The sequence below is a fragment of the Cavia porcellus genome, unplaced genomic scaffold, assembly GCF_034190915.1.
Source record: "Cavia porcellus strain 051 isolate PalLab524CR breed Dunkin Hartley unplaced genomic scaffold, mCavPor4.1 scaffold_9, whole genome shotgun sequence".
In the NCBI taxonomy this organism is placed as follows: Eukaryota; Metazoa; Chordata; class Mammalia; order Rodentia; family Caviidae; genus Cavia; species Cavia porcellus.
In genome coordinates this window covers 32,849,287-32,869,390 of record NW_026947492.1, presented here as the reverse complement: position 1 = coordinate 32,869,390, position 20,104 = coordinate 32,849,287, and the positions used below count along the sequence as shown (strand labels likewise).

At 36.3% G+C, this 20,104-nt stretch overlaps 1 protein-coding gene across 3 annotated transcripts in view; it reads left to right on the top strand.

Annotated features, from left to right (window-relative positions):
* The window catches only part of Dync2h1 (dynein cytoplasmic 2 heavy chain 1), a 280,807-nt gene that overhangs the window by 195,153 nt on the left and 65,550 nt on the right, over nt 1–20,104 (top strand). For all 3 annotated transcript variants that reach the window (XM_063256154.1, XM_063256153.1, XM_063256152.1), the window contains one exon: nt 11,763–11,879. In XM_063256154.1, coding sequence (XP_063112224.1) covers nt 11,763–11,879 — 117 coding nt within the window. The remainder of the gene's footprint in view (nt 1–11,762; nt 11,880–20,104) is intronic.

Here is a 20,104-nt window from a genome sequence, read left to right as displayed (position 1 = left end):
TTCTATATTATCTCTTTGCCTATAAAAATTTTTGTTTATACTATCACATATAATGAAATCCAATAAGATACAACATGATAAAAGCAATGGAGACAGAAGAACAACAACTTCATGGGACTTCAAAACAAGATGATATTAAATCAGCACTAGCTATTATGATGTCTTATTTTCTTCACAATAGCTGTTGATACCATCACAGACAATAAAATCAAACAACCCAGAATAAAACTATTCCAATTAATGAGTGAAAACATTACAAGGCTTCAAAGCAATATAATGGGGAATCATGATTACCACATATTTTTATATATTCATATCATTTCTTACATTAGGGAAACTATTCAGTATTCATACATGTGAGTTTGATTTATTTTACTTATGAGTATGGTCTCAAGCTGTGCCCATTTATTTATAAATATCTCAATGTGATCCTTCTGTATAGCTGAGGAATACTCCATTGTATAAAAATACCACAACTTTTTTATCCATTTCTCAGTTGATGGACACTTTGGTAGTTTCCAAGATCTGGCTATTACAAATTGTGCTGCTATAAACATGGGTGCACATATATCACTGTGGTATGATGCTTTCACTTCTGGAAATATGCCTACAAATGGAATAGCTGGAACAAATGGCACTTCCAATCCCAGCTTTTTGAGAAATCTCCAGACTGACCTCCACAATGTTTGCACCAGTCTACACTCCCACCAACAGTGCAGGAGAGTTCCTTTTTCCCCACAGCCTCTCCAGCATTTGTTGTTGTTGGTTTTTTTTGATCCTGGCCACTCTTTCAGGAGTGAGATGAAATCAGTGTGGTTTTAATTTGCATTTCTCTAATGAGTAATGATGATGAATATTTTTCTATGTATTTATTTGCCATTTGTATTTCTTCATCTGAGAATTGTGTATTCATCTCAGATGCCCATTTTTGGATTGGATCTTTGAATTTTGGGAGTCTGATTTTTTTAAAATTCTTTATATGTTTTAGACAGAAGTCCTTTGTCTGAGGGACGGTTCACTAAGATTTTTTTCCCAGTTTGTGGGTTTTCTTTTCACTATGCTGGAGATTTCTTTTGACATGCAGAAACTTTTTAATAAGAAGTGATCCAAGTTATTGATTCTGGAAAGTATTTCCCGTGCAGTTTGATTCCTGTTCATGAATTCTCTACCTACTCCTCTGTCTTCAAGGTTTTTACCCCAGTTTGTCTTCAAATAGGTTTAGTGTTTCTGTTTTAATATTCAGATCTTTGATCCATTTAGATTTTATTTTAGTACATGGTGATAGGCATGGGTCTAGTTTTAGTTTTCAGCATATAGAGAACCAGTTTTTCTAACACCATTTATTAAAGAGACTGTCGTTCTTCCAGTGAACATGTTTGGCCCCTTTATCAAAGATAAGGTGGTTGAGTGTGTTTGTAGTTGTGGTTGTATCTTCTAATCTATTCCATTGATCTTCGACTCTGTTTTGATTCCAGTACTAAGTTGATTTTACTACTGTTGCTTTGTAGTATAACTTCAAGTCAGGGATTGTGATGCCTCCTGCCTTGCCTTTGCTGCTTAGAACTGTCTTTGCTATTCTAGGTCTTTTCTCACTCCAGATGAATTTTAGGAGTGATTTCTCTAGATCTGTGAGGTATGTTTATGTATTTTATTGGGATTGCATTGAATCTGTATAACAGTTTAGCGAGAATAGCCATTTTCACATTATTTATTCTTCCTATCCATGATCAAGGGATGTCTTTCCATTTTCTAAGATCATCTCCAATTTTTTTTCAGTGTATTATAATTTTCCCTGTATAGGTCTCTCATTTCTTTCGTGAGAGAAATTCCTAAATATTTCATTTCTTTGGTTGCTAGTGTGAAGTTTGTGGCTTCTCTTATTTCTCTGTCAGTGATTTTTGTTGTTAGTGTATAAGAATGCTATTGATTTTGTATCCAGCTATACTGCTAAATTTATTTTTTATTTCTAAAGTCTTTCAATGGAGATTTGGGGGTTTTCTATGTAGAGTATCATGTCATCTGCAAAGAATGATACTTTAACTTCTTCTTTTCCCCTTTTATTTCTCTCTCTTGTCTAATTGCTCTCCCTAGTATTTCCAGTACTGTATTAAATAGGAGCAGTGATACGGGACATCGTTGTCTTGTACCTGATTTTAAGATAAAAGGCCTTCAATTTTTGGCCATTTAGTATGATACGGCTGTTGGTTTATCATAGATGGCCTTTATTATATTGAGGTAAAGACCATCTATTTCAGTTTTCTGTAAGGTTATTATAAATGAATGTTGGACCTTATCAAAAGCTTTTCTGCATCTATAGAAATGATCATGTGATTCTTACTTTTGGCTTTATTGATATGGTGGGTTATATTTATTGATTTACATATGTTGAGCCATCCCTGCATGCCTGAGATGAATCCCACTTGGTCATGGTGTATAATCTTCTTGATGATTTGTTGCATCCTATTTGCCAATATTTTATTGAGATTTTTTGCATCTACGTTCATTAGGGAGATTGGTCTGTAGTTCTCTTTTTAGTTGGGTCTTTCTCATTTTTGGTACTAGAGTAATATTTGCTTCCAGAAATGACCTAGGAAGGATTGCTTCCCTTTCAGTTTCTTTGAAGAGTTTGAGGAGTGTAGGCATTAAGTCTTCATTGTACTTGTAGAATTCTGCAGTGAATCCATCTGGGCCTGGGCTCTTCTTTGTAGATAAGGACTTAATTACATTTTCAGTTTCATTAATAGAAATTGGGTTACTCAGCAGTTTTAAATCCTCTTGACCTACCTTTGGTACTTTATATGTTTCTAGGAATCTGTCTATTTCTTTTGTGTTATCAAACATTTGAGAGTAGAGGTTTTCAAAATAGGTGTTGATGATCTTCTGTATTTCTACAGAGTCTGTAGTGATTTCGCCTTTTTCATTCCCTATTGCATGAATTTGAGCTTTTTCTTCCCTTTTTTAAATAAGGTTGGCTAGGGGGTTATCAATTTTATTTATTCTTTCAAAGAACCAACTCTTTGATTCATTGATTCTTTGGATTGTTTTCTTAGTCTCTATTGCATTGATTTCTGCTCTGATTTTTATAATTTCCTCTATTCTTTGGCTTTGGGCTTGACTTGTTCTTTTTTTTCTAGATGTGTGATGTGTAACATCAGGTTATTTATTTGTATTAATTCTGTTTTCCTGATGTGGGAACTCAGTGCATTAAATTTTCCTCTGAGGACAGCTTTCATTGCATCCCACCGATTCCAGTAAGTTTTGTTTGTGTTTTCGTTTGCTTGTAGGTATTGTTTAATTTCTTCTTAATTTCCTCTGTAAATCCACTGATTACTTAATTTCCCCTGTAATCCACTGATTATTCAAGAGTGTGTTGTTCAGTTTCCATGTGTTTGTGGGATTTTTGCTGTATCTTTTATCATTAATTTCTAATTTCTTGGCACTATGATCTGATAACATGCAAGGAAATATTTCAACTCTTTTGCATTTATTTAAATAGGTTCTGTGAGCTAATATATGGTCTATTTTAGAGAATGACCCAATTACTGCTGAGAGGAATGTGTATTCTGATGTTATTGGATGGAACACTGTGTATGTCTATCAAGTCCATTTGTTTACAGGTGTGATTAATTTCTGTTATTTCTTTGCTGATTTTCTGTCTGGCGTCAATGGTGTGTTCAGGTCTCCTGTTATAATTGTGTTACTGATAATTTGATTTTTCATTTCTGTTAATACTTGTTTTATATAACTGGGTGCTCTGGAATTTGCTGCATATATATTTAATATTGTTATCTCTTCCTCTTGAAGTTTTCCCCTAAGCAATATATAGTGACCTTCTTTATGTCTTCTGATTATTCTTGGTTTGAAGTTCACATTGTCTGCAAACAGAATAGCTACCCCCGCTTTTGGGGGTGGTATTCCTGTTGCATGAAGTATTGTTTTCCATCCTTTGACTTTCAGTCTGTGAGTATCCTTTTGGGTTAGATGGGTTTCTTGTAGACAGCACATGGTTGGATTTTGTTTCTTAATCCATTCTGCCAGTCTATTTCTTTTAATTGGTGCATTGAGACCATTTACATTAGTGGTTATAACTGTTATATGTTGTTTTATTGTTGACATGATATCTTTCTGCTGTTGTATCCTTATCTTTCTGTTCTGTTTAATTGTCTGCTTTGCTTAGTGGTTTTTTCCTAAGTGTATCTAAACTGCCTTTCAGTATTATTTGTAGGGTTGGCTTGGTGATCATGAAGTTCTTCTGCTGTTCTTTGTCATGGAAGTATCTTATTTCTCCATCGATTTTGAAGGACAGTTTTGCAGGGTACATTAGTCTATGCTGATAATCATTTTCCTTTAGGATCTGAAATACTTCATTCCATGCTCTTCTTGACTTTATTTTTTGTGCTGAGAAGTCCGCTGTGATTCTGATAGGTTTTCCTTTATAGGTGATCTTTCTTTTTCTCTCTGACAGCTTTTAATATTCTATTCTTATGTTGGATTTCTGGGATGGTTATTATATGTTTGGGTGTAGTTTTATTTTGGTCTATTTATGACTATTTATTTGGTCTGTTTATTTTATGACTATTTGGAATTCTATATGCTTCACTGATCCTGATGTCGATTTCCTATCCCATGTTTGGGAAGTTTTCAGTTATTACTTCTCTAAATATCCTCTTGACATCCTTTATGTTGTCCCCTTCTTTTTCATTTATCCCTATCATTCTTATGTTGTTTTTCTTTGCATAATCTTGCAGTTGTTGAATTGTTATTTCCTGATTCCTTGTTATTTTTAAAAGATCTTTCCTTTCCTGTTCACTAGCTTTCATTTGTCTTTGAGGTCTGAAAATCTATCTTCACTTTCATTGAGGTGGTTTTTACAATTTTCAATGGAATTTTTGATTTCCTGTGTATCTCTTTGCATCTGCTTTATGTATTGTTTGTTTCTTATATTGTTCATCCAGGGATTCTATCTTTTTGTTTAGTTCCTCCAATTTTTAAACTCTGTCTTCTTTATATATGTTCAGTATTTCCTTCATTTCTTTTATCATTTCTTCTTTTACCTGGAGATTATTTCTAATTTGAATTCCTTTAAAGCTTCCCGGAGTTGTTTCTTTATTTCCTTTGCTATTATGTCTGATATTTGAGGTGCATGGCATATATTTTCTTCTATGTACATAGCTCCTAAGGTTTTTGGGGATGGTTTGGAGGTTTGAAATTTTAATTTGGTCTTTTGTTTTGTCATTTTCCTGTATTTCTGTGTTTCAAGTGTTTTTCCAAGGCTTCCCCAGAGTCTGTTGGAAATCTTTTTCTATGCCCTCAGCTCTTTGGACTCTGGCAGCCCAGTTGCCCAGATTGAGAGAGGGTCACTGGGGGTGGAGCAGGCTGGCTCAAGACCTGCAGAGCTGGTCCAGTGAACTTCACTGAACAGGAAGCTGTGAAGTTCCCTATCCAGGCTGAGCGAGGGTCCCCAGCTAGCTGGGCTTGGGGGATGGTGCGGGGGACTCTCACCCCAGGCAGCCCAGCCTCTGGAACCAGTGGCATCTGTTTGCTCAGAACTCCAGAGTCCACCAAGCATGGCAGGGAGCGGCAATGCCTTTACAGGCCTGCTCAGGACCCGCCACGTTGGTCCAGTGCAACAGGAAGCTGCAAAGTTCCCTGTCCTGGGCCGAGCAAGTATCCCAAACTAACAGGGCTCAGAGGATGGTGAGGGGGACCCTCACCCCAGGCTGCCCAGCCTCTGGAACCGATGGTACCTGCTCACTGAGAACTCCAGGGTCCCCAGCTTTGATTTTCTAAGGTTCATTCATGTTGTTGGGGCTGTAGTCTGTTATTTCATTATGTAAACATTATGTGAGTTGTTTATCCATTTTCTATTGATGGACATTTGGTTTACTTTTTTTGCCTACTAAAATAGTGGCCCAATGAACATTGGTATATAAATCTCCTGGTACACATGTACAAGAATTTCTTCAGAGTATATGCTTAGGCATAGAACCACTGTGTTAAATAGTCTTTAGAGGGTGGTAGTTACTTACACACCAGCAATATATAATATCCACATTCTTTTAATTGCATTATATTAAGCATTTTTGGATGCCTTCAGTTTTGCAAATCTGGTAAGTTAAAATGTTACCTCATTATGGCCTTAATTACCATTTTTGATTACTAATGAGACAATGTGGTGTTCCATATGTTTATAGACTGTTTCTCCTTTTTCATTTGGAAAGACAGCATGAGGGTAGATATGGCCAAATTATAGTGAGATAGAAGAAGAGTGATGGAATGTTAACCTGAGCTAGCTACAGTGGAAGCACTAGAGCCTTGGGGCCATGGGAATAACTAGATCACCCTAGCAGGCATGGCTTGTAGAGAATAGACAACTGTGGAGTAAGACTTAAAGCAGGCAGAAGAGTTGGAAAGCAGTTGCAGTAAAATAATGCTGTAGCTCAAAAATGGTAGCAGGTATTTGGAGGTAGTCATTATTGATCACATTTATGACTAGTTTTGTGGTTCTAGAAAAGTTTCTACATGTGTTCCCTGTAAGGACAACAGTGTTAGCTACTTACATTTTTTCCTGAACATGCTTGATATTTCCAGAAGTGCATTACTTTTTCATAGATCCAATAGCAGTTTTATAACAGAACTCTTAAAAAATGTGTTTTATTTATTCTGAAAATACAATTATGGTTTTTCTGTTGCCAAAGATTTGAAGATTAAATGTTAGTATAATAATTTTAGCAACATAACAATGAATGCCTTTTGTGAACCCAGCAGATGTGATTACTCATATTCAGCAGTTGTGCTTATCCTGACTCAAATGATTTTTCATCAGTTACTAAAGAAGACACAAGTTTCTGGTACATTCAGTTTTTGAAATCAGGAAGCTTAAATTATACTTCTCTTTTATATGTCCTCTGTTTGCATATATTATCCCGTATTTCAGAAGCCTGTTTATTAGTTGCTACTTTGTCACTAGTGTATCACTGAGAGATAATATATGTGTATACAAATGTATATATTTTATTTCTCATGTAATAACTTTTATTGTCTACTTCTGGGCAAATATGAATTTAAATACTCTTTGTATTTCAGTTCTAAAATGATTTAAAAGAAAAATAGTTTGGAAAACACTATCAGTCTATGCTGTACACTTATTCTTCTTGAATATTTATGTTGAAATAATATTGTAAACTTGATTTTTAAACCTGTAGATTATTTAGTAAGAAATTTAAAAATGTATCTTAATTTAAAAAGATCAATTAAAGGGAAAGTAGTAAGTACATTTTAATTTATACTTCAGAGCATAAAAGAAAAGTTTAAAGAAAGCTCTTTTTAGTGCTAACTTCCTATTAAAAGGAAGCACAGGAAAATAAATGAAATTACAACAAAATATTCAGAAGATAGAATATTTTGCAGGATAACTGATTTAACTTAATCAATAAATTAATGGTATACAGAAAAAGAAGGCAAGAGGGACAGTTCTATGTTAAAAAGATACAATACATAGTAATTTTATAATCTTAATATAGATCTTGATTCATATAATACAATTAAAACAAATTTTGAGACAATCAGGGAAATTTAAAAATGTATTGACTATTATTTGATACCATCTGATTTTTATTATTGGAAAAACTACTGCCATTATGGTTATCTTTTGGGTTTTGGTATGCGATTTGTTCTACAACATCTAAGGAGTAATAAGAAAAGAAGGCAGAATCGAAATGGATGATGCAAGTGCAATAGATGTCAATAACTCCTAGATGTGCATGATGGGCTAAATCCTTCTCACATTGCATTGGCATGGCAGTTTGTAAACAGGGAAATAATGAACCAAAGAGGCAGTTTACCTGTCTAAGAAGGCAGTAACCAATCTACACTGGGAATAGAGGAAGGGTAATAAAAAGGGTTATGAAGTATGGAGAGAAAACATCAGAGAATGTAGAATGTTTACTTTTTTTCTTTGTTTTTGGTAATGGTACTTGGGATTAAACCAAGAATCTTCACATGACCTTTAAAAATTTAAAAAAAAATTTTTTTAGACAGGGTCTTACTAACTTTCTGAGCTGAATTTCAATTTGCATTCCTCCTGCCTCAGCCTTTCACAGAGCTGGGATTATAGGTGTGCATCACCTTGCATGGATGAATGTTTATTTTTTAAACACTAACAATTTCTAACTCCTGGATAGCATCCAAAGCCAAGACCTGTGATGACACAGAAATAGCCACTGGTTCTATGTCCACTGACAAATCAAGTTTTTACTTTTTCCTTCTAGAGTAACTAATGTTTTAATGGCTCTATGCCCACTTTTTAACTTTCCTTGTAATTCTGTGAACTGCCTAACATTTTAATACTTACTTTTCCCACTGTTACATTATTGAAGTTAATTGAGGTTCAGTAAATAGCACATTTGAGAAAGTGTAATCTGATAAAATTGGACAAATGTACACATTTATGAGATGATCCCAACAGCAAGACAGTAAACATTCACCTCAGCCCTCCCAAATTTTCTCTTGGCACTTTGTCTCCACTATCCCAAGGTAACCAATGATTTCCTTTTTATCAGTATAAATTAGTTTGCATTTTCTACAGTTTATGTACAAAGATAATACAGTTAAGTATTCTCTTTGTATGGCTCCGTTCTGAAGGTAATTATTTTAACATTGGTCTACTTTCTGACTTGCATCAGGAGTTGGTACCTTAGTACTAGTGAATAGCATGCATTCTATTGTACAGGCGTACCAACATTTGTTTATCCAGTCATTGAAGAATATTTAGATTATTTCCAGTTTGGGGCTTCTAAAATTGACATTCTTTGATTACTTGAACATTTTCTGTCTTTGTGTGAATATTTGCTTTTATTTCTCTTGAGCAGTGACCAGGCTGGATCGTATGACAGGCATGCTTGAGTTACTAATTAATTGCCATAATATTTTCAAATATAGTATACAATAAGTAATATAATCCAAAGGCAAAAATCTTGTGTGTATTGAGTATATATCTGTGAAATACAATGTTTATGTAAGATGTCTCTGGCTTGTTTGTACTTCTATAAATAACAAAAAGATTTTGCTTTCAGAAAATAGGACTACCTACCATTGATTATCCAAAGTGCATCAAAGTATCATAACTATATCTCTGAATATAATATACATCAGAACAAAATCAGTAGTTGAGGAAGTCAGGGTATGAAAATAAAATCAAATGAGAGAACTGGTTAATGCCAAAAGAAGACAAAAAAACTCTTGTGCTGACATTCTGTAAAGTTTCTATTATTATATCAAAAATTACTGTTTACTTCATAATATTGAGATGAAAAGGGGAAATATAATATTATGTACAAGATTCAGTGCCTTCAAAGTATTAACTTTTTATTTTGAGAAGTGAATGCTGAAGTGAACTAACTTGATGAAGAGTTACTTAGTCTCGTTGAAAGGTCATGAGCAGGTGGGAGGAGGGGTTCTCGTTGGTTTGTGGTTAGGGTTCTGGATAGTGGCACATGGTGGTGAAAGGGGAGTGGTGGACACAAGTGGTCATATCCTAAACAGGAAGACAGGAAGTAGGCAGGGCCAGGGCTGTCCCTTTTATACAGTCCTCTTGCAGTTTCAGAACTAGCTCAGGCCCTGCAAACCTCCACCTTCTAAAGATTCCACCGTCTCCCCACCGTGCCACCCTGGAGACCACACTCTGCTTACACTGGGAGGGACAGTTAGACCATACCCAAACCAGAGCAGTGTCTTACAGTAAAAATGTTTGTTGTCATACTGAAGCAACGATAGTATTAAAATGTCTTTCGTTGGTCTCTAAAATGAGGATGGGTGAAATAGAAGTAACAGAACCTTCTGCTGCTTCCCTACAATTCGTAAGATCAGCAAAGATTCCCAGATGGTGCTAGTCAGATAATGTAAGCTGGTAATGATATATCTCATCTACGTTTGACATCCTAGTAAGGCACTATTATGGAGAAAATATGTTTTAAGTAGTTTAAACTATTATAAACAGAGCCATTTCTTCTGTACTTTGTAAAAATATGTTAGATTTTATAGAAACCCTGACCTTATTAATAAGAATTATTTTTATTACTGTCTGTTCCTTAAAATTATAGTAGTGTTTTTAAAGCATGAAAACCTCAGATTTTCTACAATTAAAAAATGGCCCTTTTTGGCTGGCATACAGTCTTCTTAAAATAGTTTTTAGCATCATGTATAAAAACCATTTGTACTCTTTTTCCTTATACTTCTTTTTGTATTCTTGTTTTCTGTTGTGTTTGACAAATTTAAAATGTAAGTAAGTGGTAGCAAATGTTACCAGAGTTAAAATAGCATGCATTCTAACAACTAGTGATGTTTTGTAGTCGTGCAAAGCTGATAAATTAGGTGCTGTTGTAGAGTTCAGCTTGAACAAATGAAAATAATTTATCAGAAAAACCAAATCAAACACTGAATCACCATAGTTTTTTAAGACTAGGCAATCAATCAAAAGTTCTAAGAGTACCTTGAGTTTTAAGAGCCTGATTGTGGATGTTTAATAATTAAGTGGTACATTCATTCTGAAAGATTTATAACTTTCATTACAAATTTTGCTAACATAAGAACTTATCAAACTGTGAAATCTAACCCAATTTGTTAAAAAGGAAAAACACTTTATATCTCTCAAAAATTAAAAGCAAAAAGTAGTCAATGTGCTGCAAATGTTGAAGTTTAAAATGCTGCCTTAAGCAAACATGCTTTTTAAAATTCATTTTATGTTATCAGTGAGGTAGCACAATTTTAATATAGTTTAATAGTTGAAATATAAAAAATAGTCATGGATACCTTACTGATTTTAGACACACAATAATTGTGACACAGTATTTAGCATACTTAGTGATATTATGGGTAATTTTTAGCAAATGGTTAAGGAAGATGATTAATATTGTTAAAATGAGAGCCATTAACACTTTATAAGACTGTAATAAAATGATTTCAATGAGAATGGGGACATAGAAGCTAATAATAAAAAATCTACATATGTGAGAGTTTTAGGAACGAATAATTATTTACTATGCTTCATTTTGATTAGTTGACCTATATTTCTTTCATTGGAGCCTTATATGTAGAGCAAACATTGAAATGGCTACTTTAACAGAACATTAAAATTTAGATTTATGAATAGCTTATCAGCCAGTAATCACTGAAAATTGGTTTGCCATTTTATTCTTGCCATGCCATTTATCTTTCCTGTCACTTTACATTTTAAGGAAACTGTCTTTGTTAGCATTTTGAAATTATGAAATTTAAATCAATCAAATTGTACGGATTTTAAAAATGAACAAATAGATACCAAGAGGTTTTAGTAATTAGTTTTTAGTAACAGTTATTAATAATTAGTGTTAGACAAAAATTTTCTACATAAAAAAGCAGCTTTATAATATATAACTTTTTTGTTTTTGTTGTGTTTTGTTTTTCTTTTAAGAAAGGGTCTCGCAGCGCAGGCTGCCCTTGAACTTTCTGTGTATCCATTGTTGGCCTCAAACTGGGAATCCAATTGCCTTAGCCATCTGAATGCTAATTATGCTGCCGTGCCTGGCTTTATAAATTTTTTAACGGTTCCCTCAACTTGAAATATTTAAATAGTAAAATATGAAGCCAAAAGTACAGACACAATAGCATTAAAACCTGTGTATAATATATTTGATAATTGTGTATAAAATATGTCTGGTTTTGTACCTTTACTGCTTCTCCCTATTTGGAGTTATTTTCATTTATTACTACTTTTATTCATTTAGGTTATTTCACAGTTGAAGATCTTGGGCAGATCGGTAACAGCTGGTTCCAAGTTTGATCGAGAAATTTGGTCTAATGAACTTTCTCCTGTCCTCAGTCTCTGGAAGAAACTAAACCAGGTTAGTAATGAGTATTCTTCACACTTCTTTTTTTCTTCATATCCTTTATCTATGTTCTACTCTTCTTCTGGAGTCTTACTGTTACCAGATTCTGAGGTTCCATAAACTCTTCTTACCTCTTGTCCTGGACAAAGAATAGGACAAGATCCATGAAAAAGATTTTATATTTATTAAAGACAGGGAAAGAAGTATGCTCTGCAGAGTGAGAATGGACCAGTGAGAGAGTTTACAGTGACTAGGAGCTTAATGGTGGGACCTTTTGTGTCTCTCATGCTTCAGGTTGATGTCAAATCTAAGACATTTTAGCAAAAACTGGCTGATTTCTTTTTTTTTTTTTTAATTTTATTTAAGGAGAAAAAGAAAAAAAAGCAGAAAAAGGGTACAAGTTATACAGATTTACAAAAAAAACTAAACAGTAGGAAATCACTAGTTAATGGATTACATTTTGTCACCTTAGAAATAATTGTTCAAGTTACAAAATTAAAGCTTATAAAGTGGACATTCCAACAGTGAGACTGCAAACAGTTCTGTTCAATGATCCAACAAAACTCAGTAATATCATTATCTATCTTATACACTTAAATATACATGCAGTTATATCGTTTAGAGCACTTTCTTTTCCTCTCTTTTGAACAATGACAATTACACATTTTGGGTTTTGTTGCTCCCACAGTTCTTATTACTTTTTTGGAAGAGAGTAGAACCAGGGTGGACGTAATAGAAAATGTAAAAGCATAATACTAGGTGATCAACAGTGGTTACCATAATGCCTCCCGCTATCTCTAATAGAATTGCCTATATCATTAGTTATAATAAAATTTGAACAAAACAGTAAAGAACAAAACCAACAAAACCAAAACATTGGAGACATTACAGGTCTTCAAAAGTAGATAATGGTAAACCAGAATGGGCGTCATAATGAATCCCACCATCTTCACTGCTGTTGCCTTAACTTTCGAACCTGGTACTATCAAGCAAAACAGAATTGAGGAATATCAGTCAAAACAAGATGGTGAGAGCAATACAGGGCTTTAAATCAAGATAATGGAAAGTCAAAGTGGGTTACTATAATATATCCTGCTATTTTTTAATTTATTTTTCCCTTAATTAAAAGGATAAAAAAAGTAAATAATAAAAGGGAGATTGAGATAAAAGAGGGCATAACAGCAAATCAGCGCAGATCAAAATATAACCATTTAAGCAAAATAGTGTTTCACCACAAGATTATCCCAACATAAAAATAGTTACCATATTGTCTCTTTCCTTGAAATCTTTGAATATAACTACATATACTGTAGCATCAAATATATCAAAACAATGTAAAACCATTTAAGAGAATGACAGTATTACAGGGTATTTAGAATCAACTAACAGAAAATGAACAATGGTTTCTATACAATCTCCTTGTCTATAAAAGATTTTGCTTTTACTATCATATATAATAAAATCCAATAAGATACCACCTGTTTAGACCAATGGAGACAGAAGAACAAAAGCTTGATGAGACTTCAAAACAAGATGATACTAAATCAGTATTACCTCTTAAGACGTCATTTTCTCCAAAATAGCTGTTCCTATCATCCAATCTTCTCTGCCTCATTTCTGTTGAGCTCTTTTTCTGTCATTAGTTGTCAGTTTGTCTTCTTTATTTTCTTGTCTGCTCCATTAATTGTGACCTCTCTGCCGCTACTTCTGGATTTTTATTATTTTTCTTTTTTAGAATATCTTGCAGTATTCTCTGTAGAGTTGAGTTGGTGGTTGCATATTCTCCTAGTTCCTCTTTATTCTGGAAGCACCATCAATTTCCAGGGATAGTTGTTCAGGATATATCAATCTTGGCTGGAGATTATTATCTTTCAAAGCTTGAATTATTTCCCCCCACGCTCTTTGTGATTTGATGGTTTGTGCTGAGAAGTCTGCTGTAATTCCATCAATTTCCAGGGATAGTTTTTCAGGATATCTCAATCTTGGCTGGAGATTATTATCTTTCAAAGCTTGAATTATTTCCCCCCACGCTCTTCGTGATTTGATGGTTTGTGCTGAGAAGTCTGCTGTAATTCTGATGGGTGTTCCCTTGTAAGTGGTCTGTTTCTTGTCTCTGACGGCTTTTAGTATTCTGTTTTTGTATTGGATTTCTGGAATTTTAATTATTATATGCCTGGGTGTTGCTCTGTTTGGGTTGTAGGTGGCTGGGGTCCTTTATGCTTCATACAACCGAGTTTCTTTACCTTTTGCTAAATTAGGAAAATTTTCCTGGATTATTTCTGTGAGTAGCTTTTGTAGTTCATTTGTTTGTGTCCCTACTTCTTCTTTTATGTTCTTAATTCTTAAGTTATAGACCCTCTTATCATCTTCTAGTCTTTGTATTATTGCTGTTTATTTCTTTGTTATTTTTAAGAAGTTTTTCATTTCATGCTCCCATATTACAAATCTGCCCTCCAGTTCAGATAATCTGTCCTTAGTTTCTTTCAAGCTGATATGCCAGTTTTCAATAGACTTTTTAGTTTCCTGGTAGTCTCTTTGAACCTGCTTCACGTATTCTATGCTTTCTCTATTTTCTCCATTAAACAATTCTCCCCTCTTTTTCTGTTCTTCCATTCCACCATCTGTTTTTTCTTGGGTGGTGCTTAGCATTTCTCTAACTATTCTGCTTATGTCTAGCTTCAGGTCATTAATAACTTCATACCTGAGCTTGTTTATGAGGCTCTCGAGATAGCGCTTTATGTCTATTGGTGCTATGTCTGCTGTTGTCTCTTTCTCAGGATTGGGGGCTGCGGACCCTTTCTTGTTGCTGCCTCTTCCCATATTCTTTGTTCCTTATATATGCAAGCATATATAGGAGGCCCAGCTTCCTTCTCTGTCAGCCCCAGTCTGATTGAATTGCGCCAGCTAGGTGTTCCCACCCACCACAGTGCACCTGGAAGTTGCAGACCAGCCAGCCCATGTAGGGCCCGCCCCTCCAGGTCAATCTACCTTCAGGAGATGAGACCTGGGCTGTGCCAGCCTACTGGGTCTCAGCCAGCAGCATCACATAGGCCAGGCACTGCTCACCAATCCCGCTTGAGAGGGGAATACGTGACTGAAGTCACTGCAGCGCCCTGTTCCCGCAAGTCTGCCCGGTCCCAGAATTTCCTCTGTTGGAGTCTCCTAGACCGTGGGAGAGTCCCAGTTTTCCCTCACTCACTGGAGGTGGATGCACGGCTCCCTGCCTGTCCCGCTCTCAATTCCGTTCACCGATTCCCGTTCTCAGAGCTTCCGTGCGTCTCTCTCCCTGCCAATCTAATGCAGACGCACCGGCGGTGGTGGGAAACCCAAATCCCGGCTTCCAATGGCGCAGGCTCCAGCTTTATCTGTTCCTGTTATAGCACCAGGATTGCATTCCCAGTTGGTTTCTCTCAGCCCAGTTCATTCTTGGGTCACCGGGGAATATCTCCTCTTGCTTATGATTCCTTACTCAGCACCATTCCTGAATTCTAAGCAGGGTTTTCAGAGAGCCTCCGTAGCTGCTGCTATCTGTCCGCCATGTTCTCCCGGAAGTCCAACTGGCTGATTTCGCACCAGAAAAACTGAAGATAGCACTTTCTGATTGATACCAGGTGCTGGACCTGGAAACTGTATTCTGCAAATGTATCCTAAACCTCCATGTTTTACAGGTAACACCCACTTGCTCAGCTGATTGGCCACATCCTAATATCTTGCTGCTTTCCCCCTGAAAGACATAAATCCTCATAATCTTTATGGGTTGTTGAGGGCATAGAAGTCTCTGTCTTCACATAGCTATTTCTGCCTGAAAGGGGCTGTGGGCCCTGCCTGTAAGGGAATTATGTACTCTCAATCTATTCTGGAATATTGGGGTTCCCTGGGTCAGTTAAAAAAAAGTCTATCAAGACAATGAGAAAAGAATCACTGTGTGTATGTCAAAGACTATTGAGCTACCCAGCCAATAGGGGAAAGCCTGGTGAACATGTCAGGAGAGCTGTGGTCTGAAATCTGGGTTACTGTCTGAAGTCATGAATGGATAACCTTTACTATTAGGTTGGGGATGCAGAAGCCAAATATGAGAAGAAGTAGTTTAGACTATTTCCTAGTTTGTCTTAAAAGGTCGACTTTGATGGATCTAGCAATTGGAAACATTATTTTTCTCTATATTATTGGTGACAAGTTTTCTAAGTTTTGTTTTCATGCTTCCTGTGGATAGTAAGCATGGCAGAGAGAGATGTTAGCTAAACTACTAAGAGCCTGAGAGCTATACTCTAGTGGGATTACCCATGTTAGAGATCTAATTAAAAACAGGTATGCAAAAACAGGGGCCCATTTAATCTGTGATAGGTTATGGGCCACTGATAACTGTACTTACTTGAACCTGAAGCAGTACTAGAGTCCTGATTTTTGAAGAGGAGCCTCAGGTCTTCTAGAGCTTCACAGGAATAACTTTTATCTTTCAGGTGGTCTTTTTCCGGAGACAGTTCAGGTGAGGCTGGCTTTGTTTTAGAAAGGTGAATTCAGCTATTTGTCTCTGCTTCCTTTACTTCAGTGGGTGTGGAAAGAATCACTGAAAAGAGGCCCTTCCATTTTGGGTTTGTTTTTTTTTTTAATTTTATTTAAGGAGAAAAAAAAAGCAAAGAAAGGGTACAAGTTATACAGGTTTACAGAAAAAAATAAACAATAGGAAATCACTAGTTAATGGATTACATATTGTCATCTTAGAAATAATTGTTCAAGTCACAAAATTAAAGCTTGTAAAGTGGACATTCCAACAATGATACTGCAAACAGTTCTGTTCAATGATCCAATAAAACTCAGTGATATCATTTTCTATCTTATACACTTAAATATACATGCAGTTAGTTATATCATTTAGAGCACTTTCTTTTCCTCTCTTTTGTACAATGACAATTACACATTTTGGGTTTTATTGCTCCCACGGTTCTTATTACTTTTTTGGAAGAGAGTAAAACCAAATGTGACATAACAGAACAGAGTCAGTCAAATCAAAAGGGTGGACATAATAGATAATGTAAAAGCATAATACAAGGTGATCAACAATGGTTACCATAATGCCTCCCGCTATCTCTAATAGAATTGCCTATATCATCAGTTATAATAAAATTGAACAAAACAGTAAAGAACAAAACCGACAAAACTAAAACATTGGAGACATTGTAGGTCTTCAAAAGTAGATAAAAGTTAACGAGAATGGGCGTCATAATGAATCTCACTATCTTCACAGCTGTTGCCTAAACTATCGAACCTGGTACTATCCAGCAAAACAGAATAGAGGAATATCAGTCAAAACAAGATGGTGAGAGTAATACAGGGCTTTAAATCAAAATAATGGAAAGTCAAAGTGGGTTACTATAATATATCCTGCTATTTTTATTTATTTTTCCCTTAATTAAAAGGATAAAAATAAAAAAGTAAATAATGGAGTGGAGATTGATATAAAAGAGGGCATAACAGCAAATCAGCGCAGATCAAAACATAACCATTTAAGCAGAATAGTGTTTCACCACCATATAATCCTGACATAAAAGTAGTTACCATGTTGTCTCTTTCCTTGAAATCCTTGAGTACAACTTCATATACTGTAGCATCAAATATATCAAAACAATGTAAAACCATTTAAGAGAATGACAGCATTACAGGGTATTTAGAATCGACTAACAGAAAATGAACAATGGTTTCTGTGTAATCTCCTGGTCTTTAAAAGTTTTTGCTTATACTATCGTACATAATAAAATCTAATAAGATACAACCTATTTAGACCAATGGAGACAGAAGAACAAAAGCTTGATGAGACTTCAAAACAAGATGATACTAAATCAGTATTACCTATTAAGACGTCATTTTCTCCAAAATAGCTGTTCCTATCATCCAATCTTCTCTGCCTCATTTCTATTGCGCTCTTTTTCTGTCATTAGTTGTCAGTTTGTCTTCTTCATTTTGTTCTCTGCTCCATTCGTTGTGGGCTCCCCGCCACTATTTCTGGATTCTTTGTATTTTTCTTTTTTTAGAATATCCTGCAATACTCTCTGTAGAGTTGAATTGGTGGTTGCAAATTCCCCCAGTTCCTCTTTATCCTGGAAGCACCTTGTTTTTCCATGAATTTCCAGGGACAGTTGTGCAGGATATCTCAATCTTGGCTGGAGATTATTATCTTTCAAAGCTTGAATTATTTTCCCCCACACTCTTCGTGATTTGATGGTTTGTGCAGAGAAATCTGCTGTAATTTTGATGGGTGTTCCCTTGTAAGTGGTCTGTTTCTTGTCTCTGACAGCTTTTAATATTCTGTTCTTGTATTGGATTTCTGGAATTTTAATTATTATATGCCTGGGTGTTGCTCTGTTTGGGTTGTAGGTGGCTGGGGTCCTTTATGCTTCATACAACCGAGTTTCTTTACCTTTTGCTAAATTAGGAAAATTTTCCTGGATTATTTCTGTGAGTAGCTTTTGTAGTTCATTTGTTTGTGTCCCTACTTCTTCTTTTATGTTCTTAATTCTTAAGTTATAGACCCTCTTATCATCTTCTAGTCTTTGTATTATTGCTGTTTATTTCTTTGTTATTTTTAAGAAGTTTTTCATTTCATGCTCCCATATTACAAATCTGCCCTCCAGTTCAGATAGTCTCTCCTTAGTTTCTTTCAAGCTGTTATGCCAGTTTTCGATAGACTTTTTAGTTTCCTGGTAGTTCCTTTGAACCTGCTTCACGTATTCTATGCTTTCTCTGTTTTCTCCATCAAACAATTCTCCCCTCTTTTTCTGTTCTTCCATTCCACCATCTGTTTTTTCTTGGGTGGTGCTTAGCATTTCTCTAACTATTCTGCTTACTTCTAGCTTCAGGTGATTGATAACTTCATTCCTGAACTGATCTATGAGGCTCTCGAGATAGTGCTTCATGTCTATTGGTGCGTTGTCCGCTATTACCTGTTTCTCAGAATTGGGGGCCGAGGAGCCTTTCTTGTTGCTGCCTCTTCCCATATTCTTTGTTCCTTATATATGCAAGCTTATATAGGAGGCCCAGCTTCCCTCCCTGTCAGCCACAGCCTGATCGAATTGCGTCGGTTAGGTGTTCCCGCCCACCGCAGCACACCAGGAAGTTCCAGACCAGGCGGCCTACGTGGTGCCTGCCCCTCCAGGCCACCGCCAGGCTCTGGGATCTGGGTTGGGCTAGCCTACTGGGTCCGCTAGCAGCGTCACGTTGGCTAGGCACTTCTCACCAATCCCGCCTGAAAGGGTGATATGTGGCTGAAGTCGCCACCGCACCCTGCTCCCGCAAGTCTGCCCAGTCCCAGAATGTCCTCCGCTGGAGTCATTCTGTGGTAGAGTGTCAGTTTCTCTCACTCACCTCACCACAAGTCAGTGCACGCCTCCCTGCCCATCCTGTTTTTGACTCCGTCACAGATTCCTGTTCTAAGAGCTTCCGCGCGTCTCTCTCCTTGCCGAGCCGATGTAGAGGCCGCCGCGTGGCAGAAAACCCAAATCGCGGCTTCCAATGGCATGGGCTCTAGCCTCCACACTGAGGCTTTTCTGTTCCTGTTCTAGCACCAAGACTGAATTCCAAGTTGGTTTCTCTCAGCCCAGTTCGTTCCTGAGTCAGCAGAGCATATCTCCACCAGCTTATGTCTCCTTACTCCGCACCTTTCCTGACTTCTGAGCTGAGTCTTTCAGAGCGCCTCCATAGCTGCTGTTATCTGTCCACCATGTTCTCCTGGAAGTCTCTCCATTTTGGTTTTAATTAGTGTGCGGCAGTTCCTTTTTTTCCAAGTGTAATGAGCACTTCATCCCCAGTGTGGACATGAAGTGGTCCTCCTATGCCATGAATCAGCAGAGTTTTGTGCCCAAATAGTTGAACATCCTGTTGTACTTGGCCCAGATTAATAAGATTTTTAAGAGTTTTGTGGTCTCTGGGTCCACTACCATATCAGAATATGGAAAAGTTCTTCTATATAATATCTTGGATGCATTCATGTTTAGCCCAGCTTTTTGAGGTGTTTTGAATCCTCATGAGGGCCATTGGGCAGTAACCAAAGCCAAGACTCAGAAGTTTCTGGCTAACTTTTGCTGGAGTTCACTTTAGAATGTGCTTGACTCTTTGAACCTTTATTGAGGTCTGAGGTTTTCATGCAGACCTGCATGGAGGTAGTACTTTATTCCTAAGTCTTTTGTCAGAAATGGAGAACTGTGCCCATTTTTACTAGTAAATCTCTTCCTACTGAGGGAATTGGA